Below are 16858 nucleotides of genomic sequence, written 5' to 3' on the forward strand. Positions count from 1 at the left end.
GTCTCGAAAATTTGGAAAATACATGTGATGATGCTACGCTGGCTTTTCTCCATCCTATTTATATATATATATATATATATATATATATATATATATATATATATATATATATACTTATATATATGTATGTATGTATATATTTTATTTATATATATATATATATATATATCATATATATATATATATATATATATATATATATATATATATAGATATATATATATGTATGTATGTATAAATAACGGTTTTTTGCCACGAAGGAAAAAATGAAAAAGCAAGATAGCCAAGTACTTTCGGTCCTGTTCGGACCCTTTACTATATATATATATATATATATATATATATATATATATATATATATATATATATATATATATAATTTAATTTCAGTTTAAGACAGCTATATAGGGAAATATTAAGCAAAACATATCAGCGGAAAAACTTAGGACAGATACATTTTTCCCTGGACGATATTTTATGCAAAGAATATATTTTTGATACAACATACCTGTCTTGCGACTGCAGTAAAATTGAGGACCTGCAGGGTTTCATCAATAATAGTGGTGATTTCAGATGTTGACAATCATTGCAGCTTTACCTCGACCCAAGAAAAAGCTCTGGAATATCCTTGTTAGTTTACTGTCTCGGTAAGGAACAGGAGCTTCCTTTTTCTTGCTAATCTTCTGCCCTTGGTTTTGTCTATTGGGGAGAAAGTTACAATAGCATTAAAGGGAATGATGGTATAACTTGTTATATATTATGGTGCACATTTTCCTGAAAGGTTTGATAAAGACTGCTGCCATTTCACTTAAAAAAAAATATCTGGAAAAATCATCCAAACTTAAAAAATAATCAACCTTCTAAAAACTATTCTTATTTGTGTGAATGGCACAAAACCACTTTGCATGTGATTTATAAAAATGATATTGTTATAATACAATAAAGTTTCATACATACTTACCTGGCAGATATATACATACTAAGACTCCGTCGTCCCCGACAGAAATTCAAATTTCGCGCCACTCGCTACAGGTAGGTCAGGTGATCTACCGGCCTGCCCTGGGTGGCAGGACTAGGAACCATTCCCGTTTTTCTACTCATATATTTTCTCTTCCACCTGTCTCCTTGCGGGGAGGCTGGGTGGGCCCTAATCGTATATATCTGCCAGGTAAGTATGTATGAAACTTATTGTATTATAACAATATCATTTTCATACAATCAACTTACCTGTCAGATATATACATAGCTGATTGGCACCCTTCGGTGGAGGGTAAGAGACAGCTACTACTAGAATAGAGGTAACAACATCTGTTGTAGGTATAAAATAAAACCTTGGTTCTACCTGATAGGTGGTAGACTTCGTGGGTGTTTTTCCCCGTAGTCTGCATCACCTCAAGAAACTTTAGCGAGATATGTGATCTATGGCCAAGAATTCTTGTGGGTCTGCCGAAGGGGTCTATCCACTTACTCGGCAGAGCCTGAAAGGACTTTGTCAATGGATGCTGATCCACTTACATGACAACACACCTTATTAAGGAGCATACAACCATCCCGACCACCTGATCCTAACCACCATGTTAGTATTAAAAATTGCTCAGAGTTATCCCCACAACTCTTCGCAACAACCGTAACTCAACCACAATGCCAAGCACACAATAATTTTCAAAAAAAATTATCTAATATAAGATATCACAAGAGTCCTTACTAAACTGAAGTGACTGGCCGCTTGTGCGGCAACTGCACTTGTTCAGCAGAAAGTCTAGAACATATCTATTAGACTTAAGTAATAAAAAAAAATCTTAAGGATTGTTGTAAGCTCCTGTACCCAGGATTGTGCCCGCAGACACAAAAGGACCTAATGAAAAAACATTTTTCATAGGTCACACGCACGTCCTTCAAATAGTGAGCCGCAACACAGAATTACATCTCCAATATGTCGCTTCCAAGATATTCTTCAGCGACATATTTCTCTGAAAAGAGAGAGACGTCGCCACTGCTCTCACTTCATGAGCTCTTACTCTCAGAAGTTTAAAGAATCGTCCGTGCAAGCCTTATGAGCGTCATAATACGTTCCTGACAAAAAAGGCTAATGCATTCTTAGACATAGGCCTTGATGGATCCTTCACTGAGCACCACAGGCCTTGTCTAGAACCTCCCAACTGTTCCTTCTTCTTTAAGTAAAACTTTAAAGCCCTTACCGGGCAAAGAGACCTCTCCGGTTCCCTGCGACGAGACCCGATAATCCTTTTATTTCGAAGTTTCTCGGCCAGGGGTTCGAAGGATTTTCATTCTTCGCCAAGAATATTCTTGAAGGAACAGATGGCTGAATCTACATTGAACCCGACTTTGTCACTAAGGCGTGCAGTTCGCTAACCCTTTTTGCCGTGCCAGTGACAAAATGGAATAAACATTTTCTTGTTATATCACGAACGAGGCCAAATGTAGGGTTCAAATCTCTCTGAAGTCAAGAACTTCAGTTACTACGTCTAGATTCCAGTTAGGGGGAGAAGTCATTCTAGACTTCTTGGTCTCAAATGACCTAATCAGATCATGCAGATCCTTATTGTTTCCCAAATCTAGGCCTCTATTCCTAAAGACGGCCGATAGCATACTCCTATAGCCCTTTATCGTGGCTACGGAGAGCTGCGACTCTTCCCTCAGAAATAACAGAAAATCAGCTATTCTGCTACAGAGGTACTGGAGGAGGACAACTTCTTGACTTACACCACCTTCTAAAAATTCCCACTTGGATTGATAAACTCCCGGATAGTGGAAGTTCTCCGGGCTCTAGCGATCGAGCTTGCTGCTTTACTAGAAAAGCCTCTCGCTCTGACAAGTCTTTCGATAGTCGAAGGCAGTCAGAGCGAGAGAGGTTTTGATGAAACCTCTCGAAGTGTGGTTGTCTGAGAAGATCCCTCCTTTGTGGAAGGGATCTGGGGAAGTCTACTATCCACTCCAGTACCTCTGGAAACCATTCTTGAGCTGGCCAAAAGGGGCTATCAGGGTCAATTCTTGTCCCCTTGAAGTCACAAACTTCCTGAGTACTTGCCCCAGATCTTGAATGGGGGAAATGCGTAAACGTCTACCTGAGACCATCTAGTAGGAAGGCGTCTACTGCTAGAGCTCTGGGATCTTCTACCACTGAACAGAGACTTCCAGTCTCCTCGAGAGGAACGTGGCAAAGAGGTCGACATGAGGAGTTCCCCAAAGAGACCAGAGCTTGAGGCAAACTTCTGAGTGGAGGGTCCACTCGGTATGAAGGACCTGGTTCCTCCTGCTCAGCCTGTCCGCTTCGTACGTTCCTTACTCCCTGAACGAACCTCGTCAAGAGAGAGATGTTCCTCTGGGATGTCCACAACAGAAGTTCTCTCGTGGAGTTCGTAAAGGGCATACGAGTGAGTACCTCCTTGCTTCCGAATGTATGCCAGAGCGTTGTATTGTCCGCATTTACTTGAACTATTTTGTTGCAAACTAACGGTTCGAAGCTCTTTTAGAGCTAGGTGTACAGCTAGCAGTTCTTTGCAGTTTATGTGCCAGGCACTTGAGAGCATTCCAAGTGCCTGACACTTCTCTCTTTCCCAAAGTTGCTCCCCAACCTTTTTCCGACGCGTCGGAAAACAATACAATGTTTGGGCTCTGTATTTCAGGGAAGTACCTTTGTTTTCCCTCAGTGGGGAGTAACCACCATTCTAGATGACGTTTTATCAGATCTGGAATGGGAAAAAAGTGCCGAGAGTAGTCCTGTCTTCATGTTCCACGAACTTCTGAGGAAGAACTGAAGAGGACGAGATGAAGTCTTCCTAGGTGAAAGAACTGTTCGAGCGAGGAAAGGTCCCTAACAGCTCAACCATTCCCTCGCCGAAGTCCGTTCCTTCCTTAGGAAGAGAGAGACTTTTTCGTAAACCTCTCGCTAGTCTCTCTTGAGAAGGAAATACTCGAAAACCCCGAGAATCCATCCGAATCCCCAGATAGACCAGTTTCTGGCTGGGGATCAGTTGGGACTTCTCGAGGTTCACGAGTAATCCTAAAGTCTTTATAAGGTTTAGTGTCACATTCAGGTCCTCAAACACTGTTCCTCTGACTTTGCTCTGATAAGCCAGTCGTCTAGATAAAGAGATATACTGATTCCTTTCAGATGAAGCCATCTCGCCACATTTTTCAAAAGTTCGTGAAAACCTGAGGCGCCGTCGACAGGCCGAAGCACAAGGCTCTGAATTGGAAGATCCTTCCCCCGTCATGAAACGGAGGTACTTCTTCGACGAAGGATGGATCGGACGTGAAAATATGCGTCCTGAGATCCAGAGACACCATCCATCCCCTTGGCGAAGAGCCGCCAGGACTGAAGCAGAGGTTTCCATGGAGAACTTCTGTTTTTGAACAAAACTTGTTCAGACGCTGACGTCCAGAAACTGGTCTCCATCCCCCCGAGGCTTTCGCAACCAAGAAAAGACGATTGTAAAAACCCCGGGGAGCTTTGATCCAGCACAAGTTCTATAGCTCTCTTGTCCCTACATCTGATCCACCATTTGTTGAAGAGTATCTTTCAACACAGGGTCCTTGTAATTGGCGGACAATTCCCTCGAGTTGACGTCAGGGGAGGATTGTCCAGGAAAGGAATGAGATATCCCTTCTGAAGAACCGACATCGACCAAGGATCTGTGTCGATGCGAGTCCAGGCTTCCGCAAATCCCCGGAGCCTGGCACCTACTGGTGTTTGGAGGAGCGCCACTTCACTTTCCCCTTTTAAAGGGGCGGCAACGAGGCTCGACCTCTCTTCTCGTCGTTTTCCTTTTAGCGGTAACTCAGTTGGTGGGCCGCCTCGAAAGGGCCGAACAGGAGTAGACGTCACTTTCTTTTTCTCCCATCATTACTGGTCTCTTCTTCCTGGACGATTGCGGAGAAGATCTTGAGTCGCTTCTCCGTCAGCGATCGTGAATATCCTTCACCAACTGTGACGGAACAGAAAATCAGACCTAGGGCGAATACAAAGCTGCTCTGTGAGTGTGATACTGCTTTCGTCAAGAAAGCGCTAAACACAGATCTCTTCTTCAAGAGACCTGCTCCAACAAGGAAGAAACTTCCCCTGAGCCGTCTTGCACCGCCTTGTCAATACATGACAGAATTGCTAGGAGTACATCCGGTTCTAGCCCTTCAGGGGCATGAGCCTTCTTGGACTCACCCCAAGGGACCATCTAGGAAGTTAAAGACTTCTAGAATGTGAAAAAAGTCCTTGAGGAGATGATCCAACTCTGAAAGGCCCCAAGTAATCTTAGCGTGTGAAGGCTATGTCTCCTGGATGCGTCTACCAGACTGGAAAAGTCAGCTTCAGCTGAAGCAGGGAGAGTGAGACCCATATTCTCCCCAGTCTGGTACCAAATCCCTCTCTTGCCGGTCAGTCTAGGGGGATGCATGCAAAAGACTGTCCTTACTAGCTCCTTCTTAGTAAGCATCCAGTTATCCAGCGATTGCAGAGTCTCTTCATAGAAATCGTCGGTCTCATCTTCACGAAAGCCGACGATTTCGGAGTCTTCGAGCATGAAAACAGAGAACGACGGCGAAGGAGGAGCGGCAGGGATCAATGCGTCTCCGTATTCCTGGAGAAGGAGAGCTGTCAAGACTTGTAGTGACAGTCCTTCCTTACTGTGAGACTCGTCCTCTGATTCCTCTTCCATAATCGGATCAGTAGGAGAGGACCACTTCTCGTTCCGGGTCTTCTTGTCCACAATTCTCTCTACTGGGGACAAACTCCTAATAGGAGAGGGGCTAAGAGAGTGTAAAGAGCTCCTATGCTTGACTGGCTCTTCGTACGGTCTGGCTGGCGCCTCGCGCCTGGCTGGCGCCTCGCGCTTGGCTGGCGTAACTCGCGCTGGCCTGGCTGACTCCTCGCGCTTGGCTTGCTCGCGCCTGGCAAGATCCTCGCGCTTGGCTGGCGTCTCGCGCCTGGACTGACTCTTCGCGCTTGGTGGCGCCTCGCGCCTGACTGGTGCCTCGCGCCTCTGAAAAGTCTCGCGCTGAACTGACATCTCGTGCCTTGTTGAAGACTCGCGTCTTCCTGAAGTCCCTTCCTTGCGTGACAGATGTTCTTCTTGAGCCTCACGCTTGGATGAATGCTCACGCTGTGTTGTTACTCCGCGCTCAGCTGAAGCTACTGATCTGGCAGACGTATCCCATCTGAAGAATCCTCTTTTGTCTGTAATGCGTTTCTGCTTGTCTGACTCTCTCTTAGAGGACGCTTCTCGTCCTGTAGACGCCTCGCGCTTGGTGTTTGCTACGCGCTTGTCTGGCGGATCCAGAATCTTCCCACGAGTCTCTATCTGAGATCTCAAAAGACTCACGTCTCACAGGAGCCTCACTCCTGGTGGGAGAAGGAAGACGAGTCTTCTTTGACCGGCAGTCTGACGTCTTTCTTACGAGGAGGATCCTTCGAAGGAAACTCCACTAGGGCGGAAAGCTGTTCCTGTACCGCCAAAATGATCCTTTTGGACGCTTCTCCTGCGTCTTCTTGAACGAGAGAGGTAGACCTCGAAGGCGTGTTTGTCCCCATCATGGGACGGCGAAACCCTCTTCGCCTTCTTGATAGAAGGAGGTTCTTCTTCCCGTAAAAGCGTCTGGGCTTTGAATCCACAGGATCTCTCCAGTGCCTTTTCAGGGGCCTGGACAAGTCTGAATCCTTCCACCCTCGTTTAGGAGAGGAGAAGCGGACGAAGAGAAGCACTCTCTGAGGACGCTTTTTTCGATAGCGGTCCTGAGCAGGCTGTCTATACACAGCACCTGCTGAAGGGACGCCTGACCGGGGGGAATTCTCCACAACCTCCGTACGGCTTTCGACTTTCCTTCTCCTCTGGGCTTGGGAGCTTGGAAGAGGTCTAGGCCTGGGAGCGTCGCAGAGACGGTCAGACGCCCCCTCCACAACACTGGGGACACTCACTTCACTAAAGTCACTTTCACCATCCTTACCTTTTATGGCAGCCATTTCGGATTTCATCCTGTGAAGCGTAGCCTTCAGTTCAGCAATTTCCGAAGCTGAATCTGAATGTACGGCCAGTGAGGGTCCTGATACAGAATCATAATTAATAAAGAAGAAAGTAGAATTATCCAAAGGCTCAATAGGCCTTGTACAACTACCCGCCATCTTAGATGCAGCCCTTCTGACTCTATCCCTTTCTAACTTCTCAAGTAAGAAGTTAGAGTCTTCCATTCTCAACATTCAACCTTTCACACTCATGACAGGTGTTAGAAATCTAAGAAACAATCAAAAACCCCTACATTTGCGACATACAGTGTGAGGATCAACCGAAGCTTTCGGTATCCTCACCTTGCAGCCTACATTCACACACTTCTCACACAAACACTTGAATCAGACATTCTGAAGAAAAATCAAAAGCAAGTCCAAATCCAGTCCACAGTAGCGAATGCCAAACAACGATCCAGGTACGTCACCAAAAGTCCACAAAAAAAAGATGATCAATTGCTTAGAAAAGCGAATTCCAGTCAAGAGGTGGCAGCAACGATGTTGATACCACCGGCGACAGAAAATATATTAGTAGAAAACGGGAATGGTTCCTAGTCCTGCCACCCAGGGCAGGCCGGTAGATCACCTGACCTACCTGTAGCGAGTGGCGCGAAATTTGAATTTCTGTCGGGGACGACGGAGTCTTAGTATGTATAGTATCTGACATGGTAAGTTGATTGTATGAAATGTTAATATAACTAACAACTGAATGAGATGATAGTTTTCAGCCCTCAAGTGATCTGAATACATAATTCTCCAATTTAAGCGCCATTTTTTGTTACATTACTTTTATTGTATGCATGCATGTTACACTATAGGAAACTCTTCGAAGCTCTTATGTCTTGCACCAATGATTAGTTTTCACATGAGCAATGATATTGCAGTAAAGTAAAATTATAGAACTTGGGCGAAAGTGTGAGAAGAGCTCAAAAGGAAACATTTAGCAAACAGGCAATGCAGATGGGACTGTAAGAGCTGGTGTCAGAAAATGCAAGTGGGACTGGAGAGCTGCTGCAAAGAAAATATTACAGCTGAAAAAAAAAAAAAAACCAATATGTAGCATAGGGAATAAGAAAAGGGAAAAAAATAAAATACATTTACTAATCATCCTCAAAATCCATCCATTCTCAGAAGTATATCCAAAAATAAAATATGTTTACTAATTATCTTCAAAATCCACCCATTCTCAGAAGTATATCCAACAAGCCTCTAAAATAAAGTAGAGCTGTGTAAAAATAACAGAACGATACATAACTGATTTGCAAGGTCACTCATTGAAGCTGATCCAAAGAATTTTTACACATGAGAATTCAAAATTTAAGGCTTTAAGGCACAAAAAGGTATAGCAGGTAGAATACTAGTACCTCATGTGAAGCCATAAGATTACTAAAAACCAAATTGGAACTTGAAACAATCATTATCTATAATGCCTGAAAAATTTGTAGTTACCTTGGGTGGCATAAGCTTTCAACATTTAAAAGAACTTGGGATCATAAACTTCGGTAATAATGAAAAATAACTATATATATTGACTATACCACAGATTTACTGTTTAAAAATGATATTTTTATAATAAAATGAAGTTTTGTATAGACTTACCCAGTAATTGCATAGCTAAGAGCTTCCTACTTAAGTGGTAGCGCTACTTCTGGTTCAGATGTAGTTAATATGCCCTGCCCAGTACCAGGGCTGAGAAAGGGAGCAACCTGGCTTAATACATGCTACAAAGCTGGAATCAGATTTGTAAGTGCTAAAAAATATCACACATACTACTATCAACTTACCTGAGAGCATCAAGGCATCGACTGAGCACTAAAAGTGAGCTATTTATGTTGCCTGCCTCTTTCAGTCTATCATGAGTGCTCTTCGTTTTTGCCGCACGCTCAGCCCCAGCAAGGTCACAGATGGACATCCTGTAAATTATATGACAATGGTCCAATAAATTAATCATATTGAAGTGTTAGATACAAAACCAGACATGAATTTTTCTGTACTATAACTAATAGCTGCTCGAGTACTAACAAGCCTTAGAAGTTCTAACCCACCAGGTTCTCAGTCCCATCCATATCTACACAGTATGTGTTCATGATTTACTGGCATGTTTTAATTTTCTAAAGTTTGGTACACTATTTTTCAATATCTTTTCTTTCTTTTTTATCCACATTACAGCCAATAATCTATCATTGAACATTTCTTCATACTCATGAAAGCTACATGCCAGTGTTCCTCAAATTTTGAATTTTCAGGCAACCAATTTCTGATGACCTGAAAGTCTTAGCAAGTATTTCAAGAGATCTTTCATATTCACAATTGATCCCTGATCCCCTTTATCTGCCGAGAGCAACCAGATTTGCTGAACAGCAGCACCAATATGCAGTAAATGTGCCTTGCTGTTAAACTTCTCTGTTCCAGAAGTCCTTTACTCCTCACCTGTTGGACTGTGAAACAGCCTCCCAGAGGATGTTGTGCAACTGGGACTTCAGAAATTCAGGTAAAAATGCAATTCATTGATACCCTGATACGTACTATTCTTCTTGCATTTTGATACATTTTTATCTACTTATTAATTTATTTTTTTTATTTTTTGATAAGCAGTATATCTTCTTTCTGTATTTCCTTTTACTTCCTCTTACTTCTTCCTAATGAACACCATATTCTTTGGAAGCTTGAATTTCAAGTCAATGGCCCGTGTGCCTATTCCATCTGAATAGGTTTCATCTACTGAATAATAATAATAATAATAATAATAATAATAATAATAATAATAATAATAATAATAATAATAATAATAATAATGGTATGGCACCATGGCAGAGTGGGTTAGGTCGTCAATGGACTGGTTAAGCAACACTGGGGCTGGTCAGTCATTGGATGGGTGACTGCTCTCCTCTGCGTTGATTCCTTGGGAAAGGATCTTTACCATACTTTCCTCAGTCTACTCAGCTGTTTATAAATTAGTACCTGTTCATGACGGGGTAAAGTCCAGCTATGGGTTAAATACAAAACTCAAGCAATGATGAAAAGAATTGAAGGATTTAAATGACAACGACGTAAATGGAACCTCTGGCAACTGAGGAACTTCATCTGGCAGCCAGGTATTCAGCCCAACAACAGTAACCAGCAGCCAGAGACTGGAGCTACAGAAGGCAAACCAGAGGAAGAAATGACAAAGAGAACAAAATACCAAATTTGTAACTAATTTGTATTTTTCATAACTAACAAACCTGAGGTCTTAACATTAGGATTTACTAGCGCCAAGCTGGAAACCGGTAGAGAATTAAAATTACACTTGTGAGATCCAGGGACTAATGGCATCTATACCAGGTCACGGGGCATGTATACCCAGAATACCCACGGCTACCTGTGACCCAATCAGTTATATTTCTAACCCAGTTTAGATTGCTAGAGGGGTGGTTCGAGGTGGGCCTTTAAACTGTTAAGACCTCAGGTTTGTTAGTTATGAAAAATACAAATTAGTTACAAATTTGGTATTTGTTCATACACGAAACAAACCTTCGGTCTTAACATTAGGATAGACTTACTATTGGAGGGAGGTAAGTCTCTACAACTGACTGGAAGTTTGCCACCTTATCCATTTCCGAATATATAGGGAAATTCTAGAGAATGGACAATGAACCTAGGACCAAAGATATAAGCGGATCTATTGTTTCCTCCCACTGGGTGTAGATACCATTCTACTGTTTACTCTTGTCCCTTGCGACTGGATCGACGTTCACCCTGCCCTTTCTTTTCCTTATTATCCAGAGGGGTGTGTTGCTACTGCAAAAAGTATATCATCAGCTAAGATAGCTTCACAGTATGGCTGACCATCTCACCTGCATCTAGTCCGTTCAGCACCATTGACGGTACTCTCCTTCATATTGCCCGTAGTTAAAGGAGTAGTAAGAAAGTAGTAAAGAAAAAAGACCAGTCCCCCATCCCATTCATTCTACTTTCATACCTTCATCTTAGACTAGACGCAACTGACCCGCCAGGGGCACTGGATGAACTATATCACTTGTTGGGCCGCCACCACTGGACCCAAGGAAAAGGTGTCCAAGGATCTATGGGCAACATCTTTCAAATAAATGAGGTGAAAGTGTTTGGCGCTTCCACACGCCAGCTTTCAGAATTTTATCCACAGACATGTTCTTCTTAAATGCTAGGGAAGCACTCACACCCCTGATGTCATGAGCTCTAGCTCCCACCTGGCTATCTGACCCTCTGTCTTCTGCAGTATAAGCATTTCTGATTGTCTCCCTTAGCCAAAATGATATTGTATTCTTGGACACTTCCTTCTTGTTCCGTCCTGTACTTATGAACAACCTCTGGCACCCCTGGCCTGAGGTGCTTGTTCTCTTTAAGTACTCCCTTAGTGCCCTGACGGGCACAGGAGCATTTCAGCTTTGTCGTTGTCTACAAAGTCTGCCAAGGAAGGTATGGTAAAGGAGTCGAATCTGCCGTCTACTATTGTTGGATTTTGGGTCTTTGCCACGAATTCTGGGACAAACTCACACACCATTGATCTCCAACCTCTCGAGTGCTTTATGAGATATGAGAGGCCCATGTAGCTCCCCCACCCTTTTGGTTGAAGCCAGGGCCAATAAGAAGACTGTCTTCAGGGTCAGGCTCCTATCCGTGGACTGCCTTAGTGGTTCGTAAGGGGGTTTTGTCAGACTACTCAGTACCTTGGTCAGATCCCAATCTGGGGTTTTTAGCTCCTTTGGTGGGCATGACTGTTCAAAGCTCCTCATCAGCATGGCCAACTCCCATGAAGACGATATGTCCACTCCTTTCATTCGTAAGACTGAGGCTAGAGCAGCCCTGTACCCCTTCACTGCAGATACAGACATATGTTTTTCTGTTCTGAGATATATCAGAAAGTCCGCTAACTGCTGAATAGTGGTACCGAGTGGAGACACGTTCCCCCTACGACACCAATCACAGTATGCTGACCACTTCCCTTGGTATACTGTCGCAGATGATTTTCTGATATTACCTGCAATCGTGAGTTGCTGCTTTCTTGCGAAAACCCTCGCTCTCGGAGGAGATACTTGACAGTCTCCACCCGTGAAGCGATAGGGACTCTCACCGACTGGTGGTACCTCTCCCACGTGAGGCTGACACAGAAGGTTGCTCCATGGAGGTAACTCTCTTGGACATCTACTAGGAGTTCCAGTAGGTCTGGAAACCACTCTGCTTTCGGCCATAACGGGGCTACCAGGGTCATCTTGAGGTTCTGAGACCGCATTACCCTGTTCAGAACCTGACGGATTAGACAAAATGGAGGAAATGCTACACGTCCAGATTGTCCCAGGGGTGTTGTAGCTCATCTTCTGCTGCTGCCTCTGCGTCCGGGACTACTGAACAATACACTTCCAACTTTTTGTGTACCTGGTTGCGAATAGGTCTATGATCGGTCCTTCCCACAACATGAGCATCCTGTCCACTACCTGTTGGTGTAGGGACCACTCCGTTCCCAGAATCTGATCCCTGCGGCTCAACTTGTCGGCCACTATGTTTTCTTTTTCCCGGAATATACCTGGCCTTGATGTCTACCAGGTTCTCTATAGCCCACTGGTGAAGTTGAACTGTCATCACATGTAAACTGCCGAGAAACTAGGCCTCCTAGCTTGTTTATATAAGCTACTACTGTGGTGTTGTCTGACATCAATACCACCGAGTGTCCCTTTACTCTCTCCCTGAATTCTTGTAGAGCCAGGAAAGCTGCTTTCAACTCCAGCACGTCTATATGGAGTTCTCTGTCCTTGCAACTCCATTTTGCTGACACCATCAACTCCTCCATATGGGCTCCCCAGCCTTCTAGTGATGCATCCAGAGAACAGCAAGAGGTCTTGGGGGAGATTGTTGAAGGGGGACACCCACTGTCAGATTGTCGTCGTCCACCCACCACAGCAAGTCTTTCCTCACTTCTGCCGACAAGGGAATTTGGCTCAGTACGGGGTGATTCTACTGTTTGGTGACAAAACTCCTTCATCCTCCATTTTGTAGGGACCGAAGGTGTAGCCTTCCTTGTGGTACTAGCTTCTCCAGGAGGTTAGGATTCCCAGCACCACCTGCCACTGTCTTGCTGGCTGGTGTCTGCTTTCCCAGAAAGGCATTCACCACTTTTTGTTTGCATTTCTGTTACTCTTTGGTCTTGCGGGAATACTTTGGCTTGTGTTGTGTCTATCACCATTCCCAGATATTCCAAACGTTGACTTGGATCCAGCTGCGACTTCTGCTGATTCACCACAATACCTAGGCTGTGACAAAGCTGCAGGAAGGTCGCCCTGTCCCTGAGTAATTTCTCCCTGGACTTTGCTATCACCAGCCCAATCGTCCAGATATCTTATCAGCCTGATCCCCTGATGCGTGCGCCCATGCCGACACGAGGGTGAACACTCTTGTAAAAACTTGAGGAGACGTTGTCAATCCGAAGCACAGGACCTTGAACTCGAAAGCTTCCTGCAAGACTGAAGCGGAGAAATTTCCTTGAAGACTGATGGACTGGTATCTGAAAGTATGCGTCCTTTAGATCGACTGTCAGCATAAAGTCTCCGATTCTGACTGCTTGTAGAACCGTTTTCGGAGTTTCCATCTTGAAACTGGTTTTCCTTATAAACAGATTCAGCGTTGACAGGTCTATTACTGTCCCTCCACTCCCCGTTGATTTGGGTACCAGGAAAATCCTGCTGTAGAAGCCTTTGTCGGACTGCATACTTGTTGCACAGCTCCTTTTTCCATCATCTTCTTCACTTCGTCCTGCAGAATAGTGGCCTTCTGAGATCTGTGGGGGGCATAAGTGACCGTGGGGTAATGGTTGATCTGTCAGGGCGGGGTTACCTCGAACGGAATCAAATACCCGATCCTGAGAACATCCACCACCCACTGCTCTGCCCCTAGTTCCTGCCACACCTTCCAGTGATTTGCCCAGGCAACCCCCACTGGTGTGGCCGAGTGATGGGAGGCGCCCATCCTATCTTCTTGAGCCTCTCCCCCTTCCCCTATTGCCCCTTCCTCTGTTGTTTCTACTTGTGAAAGGGCCGATGAGTTATCCTCTTTGGGGAAGAGGGTCTTGTGACTCTATTAGGGATGCTATGTCTCACTGGTTTCTTTCGAGACATCTGCTGTTGTCTTCCCTCCAAAGGAATAGTTTGACTGTTAGAGGGTTTTCCTAACTGCCTGTTGCACCAACCTATCGTTAGTGTCCATCCTTCTTCTATCTATCGCTTCTTCCAGTATGACCTCTGGCAACAGTAGTTGCGATTCCAAGATATCCCCATTCCTCATTGCTAACAGGGAATCCAAATCCACATTGCGGCTTAGTCTAGCCAATGCTGCATCTCTCCTCATTAGCAGGATATTTGCCCAAACATTGGCCCACTTACGTTTGTCAGGTACGCAATCGCCTTGGACCCTGACTGTAAGTAATCTAATGAACAATGGTTCATCTACTACTTTCCTTGTTGCTTCCGAGGATGCAATTTTCGCCACTGCTGTTGACCAAAGGTCTAACCAGGACGCAGCCTGAAAGACAGAAGAAGCTGTTGCTTCTAACGTGGCAGCCTCTTGGTACGTCTCGAAGGGCACTCCATTTTAACCTGATCCAAGGTTAATCCAGGCCTTAACCTTACAACATTAGGGTTCATTTGTCTAGACAGCAAAGGGTGACCTTCGGTGTCATATAATATTTCCTTTGCTTTATCATTGGAGGGGGAATAAATTTAAATTGATCTATTAGATCTTAAGAAATTATCCCTCCCTGCAATCTTTGCGTTACGTGTTGCAAGACCGATCCGCATGACTCGAGCAAGGCAATTCATACGACACCTTGGTATCCCTCTTTAGTCCAAACGCCATGTCAATTCCAGGAGGAAGCATACTGGCCGGTGTTTCTGTCTTCTCCGAAAGGCTATTGAATTGACGAATCAAATCAATAACCTCTGCATACGAGGCCAGAAACTCTTGGTTTTCTCCTCCTCCGGCTCTAGTGTACCACTCTCCGTCACGAGAGATGTTGTCTCGCCTCTATCTTCTGACAGACGGCCCGGAATTCCACGGCCGCCTGCCCCTACGGCCGCGGCGGCCTCTTTGATCTTTGCTGGCCGCTGTTGGCTCGATCCCAGATAGTCAGCAGGGGAACGAGAACGTCTCACTCTTTCTCTGCTCACGGATCTAGAGCGAGAATCTCGTCTAGATCTCCAAGATGAAGGCTCCCTTAAGACAGAGGTAAGTTCGTCTTTTTCATTAGCATTGGCATCGTTTTCGAGCGTCGGCGAGCCAGGCCTCGGCCTTCTATCCAGACGGACACTGCCTTCCACGAACGTATCCGCCGAGGTTGCCAACTCTCTATTTTTTGTACTTTTAATAGGAGCCTTATCGTCCTTCGTACGTATTTGAACGGCCTTACGGGCGAAACTGGGATCTGCATTCCATCCTCTGCTGCACCTTTCGCCGCCAACGTCGATTTTACCAGAGGTATCGCAGTATTTGCGATCCGAACTGGCAACTCCCGCCTCGGCCGCTAGCTCGCCGGCCGTCACCTCTCTCGCTTGTTCGGACTCTTGCGAACGGCTTCGTCTGGCAACCTTGTGCTTAATAGCCACTGATTTTCCGACCTTCTTGCTGACTTGGAAATGACAGTCTTCGTCCGAAGGAGAGGAAGAATTGATTCTTCTCCTCTTGGCCCGAGGATCCGCTAGGAACTCCCGAATCCTCCTCCAACGCTTGATGGTCGGCTCGCCGTGACGTTATCGGACTTAGCGATGACGCCGAACTAGAGGAAGAAGACGAAGAAGGCGAATCACACTTTTTCTTTTTGTCTCTCTTATTCATTCTCTCCTCTATATCCTGTAACTTCTGCATTACAGTTTGCATTGACGGATCAGAAGGCGTATTAGCGTCTGGTGCAGCGAAAAAGGCCGAGAATCGGTCTGTGACGTCATCACGCCTGCCATCTCAGAGTTGTGACGTATGTTGTGACGTCATCGCTCTCGTAGGGAGAGACTGAGAGGTTTCTGCTGGTAACCGCACGTTTGCTGCCAAATTACCTCCCACGTTCTGCATCGCTGTAAATATACTGAGTGGGATGGAGAAGCAGCGGCATTAATTCCCATAAATTGCAAGCCCGGGGGATGAGGAACATTCAGCGCTGCCGCCCCTGCTGGAACCGTGACGTCATATAATGCGCAAGCAGACCAACATCCAAGGTTGGTACGCCTGGTAGGCCTAGCGCTGACCACGTACCATCTAACCTATGCGCTTGCGTAGCAGGAGCCTGGAACAAAGATGGCGGATCTCCCCCTCTACTTGCTGGGAACAAAGGAGAGTGCAAATTATTCATAAAATTACCCAAGGCCCCACCTCCTGACGTTTCCGATACAGAACCGCTAGGAGAAACCGAAGGGGTATGAGACAATTCAAAAGCAGGTGGAGAAAACATATGGAGCAGCCTGGTTTATTACCGATACAAAAGAAGCCGGTAAGGTTTGGTCATCCAAAGATGGCGTCACCCCCTTTCTTTTCTTTGTATTGGCTTTTCCCATAGAACTTCTTCCACTGTTCCACCGACCAACCGCGACAAACAGAACACGGATTAGTAACCGTACATACGTTTTCCCTGCACCTACTACACGTTGGATGAGGATCCGTCGACACCGAGGTTAGGAACCTAGAACAAGGGAAGCCACTGACTCCTGGGCATTTCCTTTGTCTCCTCTTCGAAGCGGTAGACGATCCCGATGTTGAGGCAAAATTCTCCATCATACCACGTATACACTCTTACCACACACTGATCACACTTGGAGAAAGAAAAGGAATGAAAAATAAAAAATGAAAATGGAT

At 45.0% G+C, this 16858-nt stretch overlaps 1 protein-coding gene across 1 annotated transcript in view; it reads right to left on the bottom strand.

The window, feature by feature from the left end:
• The window catches only part of LOC135197440 (kinesin-like protein KIF20B), a 329336-nt gene that overhangs the window by 258232 nt on the left and 54246 nt on the right, over window positions 1-16858 (bottom strand). Inside the window, 3 exon segments of the mRNA XM_064224510.1 lie at window positions 509-575; window positions 577-699; window positions 8797-8925. Coding sequence (XP_064080580.1) covers window positions 509-575; window positions 577-699; window positions 8797-8925 — 319 coding nt within the window.

Source organism: Macrobrachium nipponense, chromosome 21 (assembly GCF_015104395.2).
Source record: "Macrobrachium nipponense isolate FS-2020 chromosome 21, ASM1510439v2, whole genome shotgun sequence".
Lineage (NCBI taxonomy): Eukaryota > Metazoa > Arthropoda > Malacostraca > Decapoda > Palaemonidae > Macrobrachium > Macrobrachium nipponense.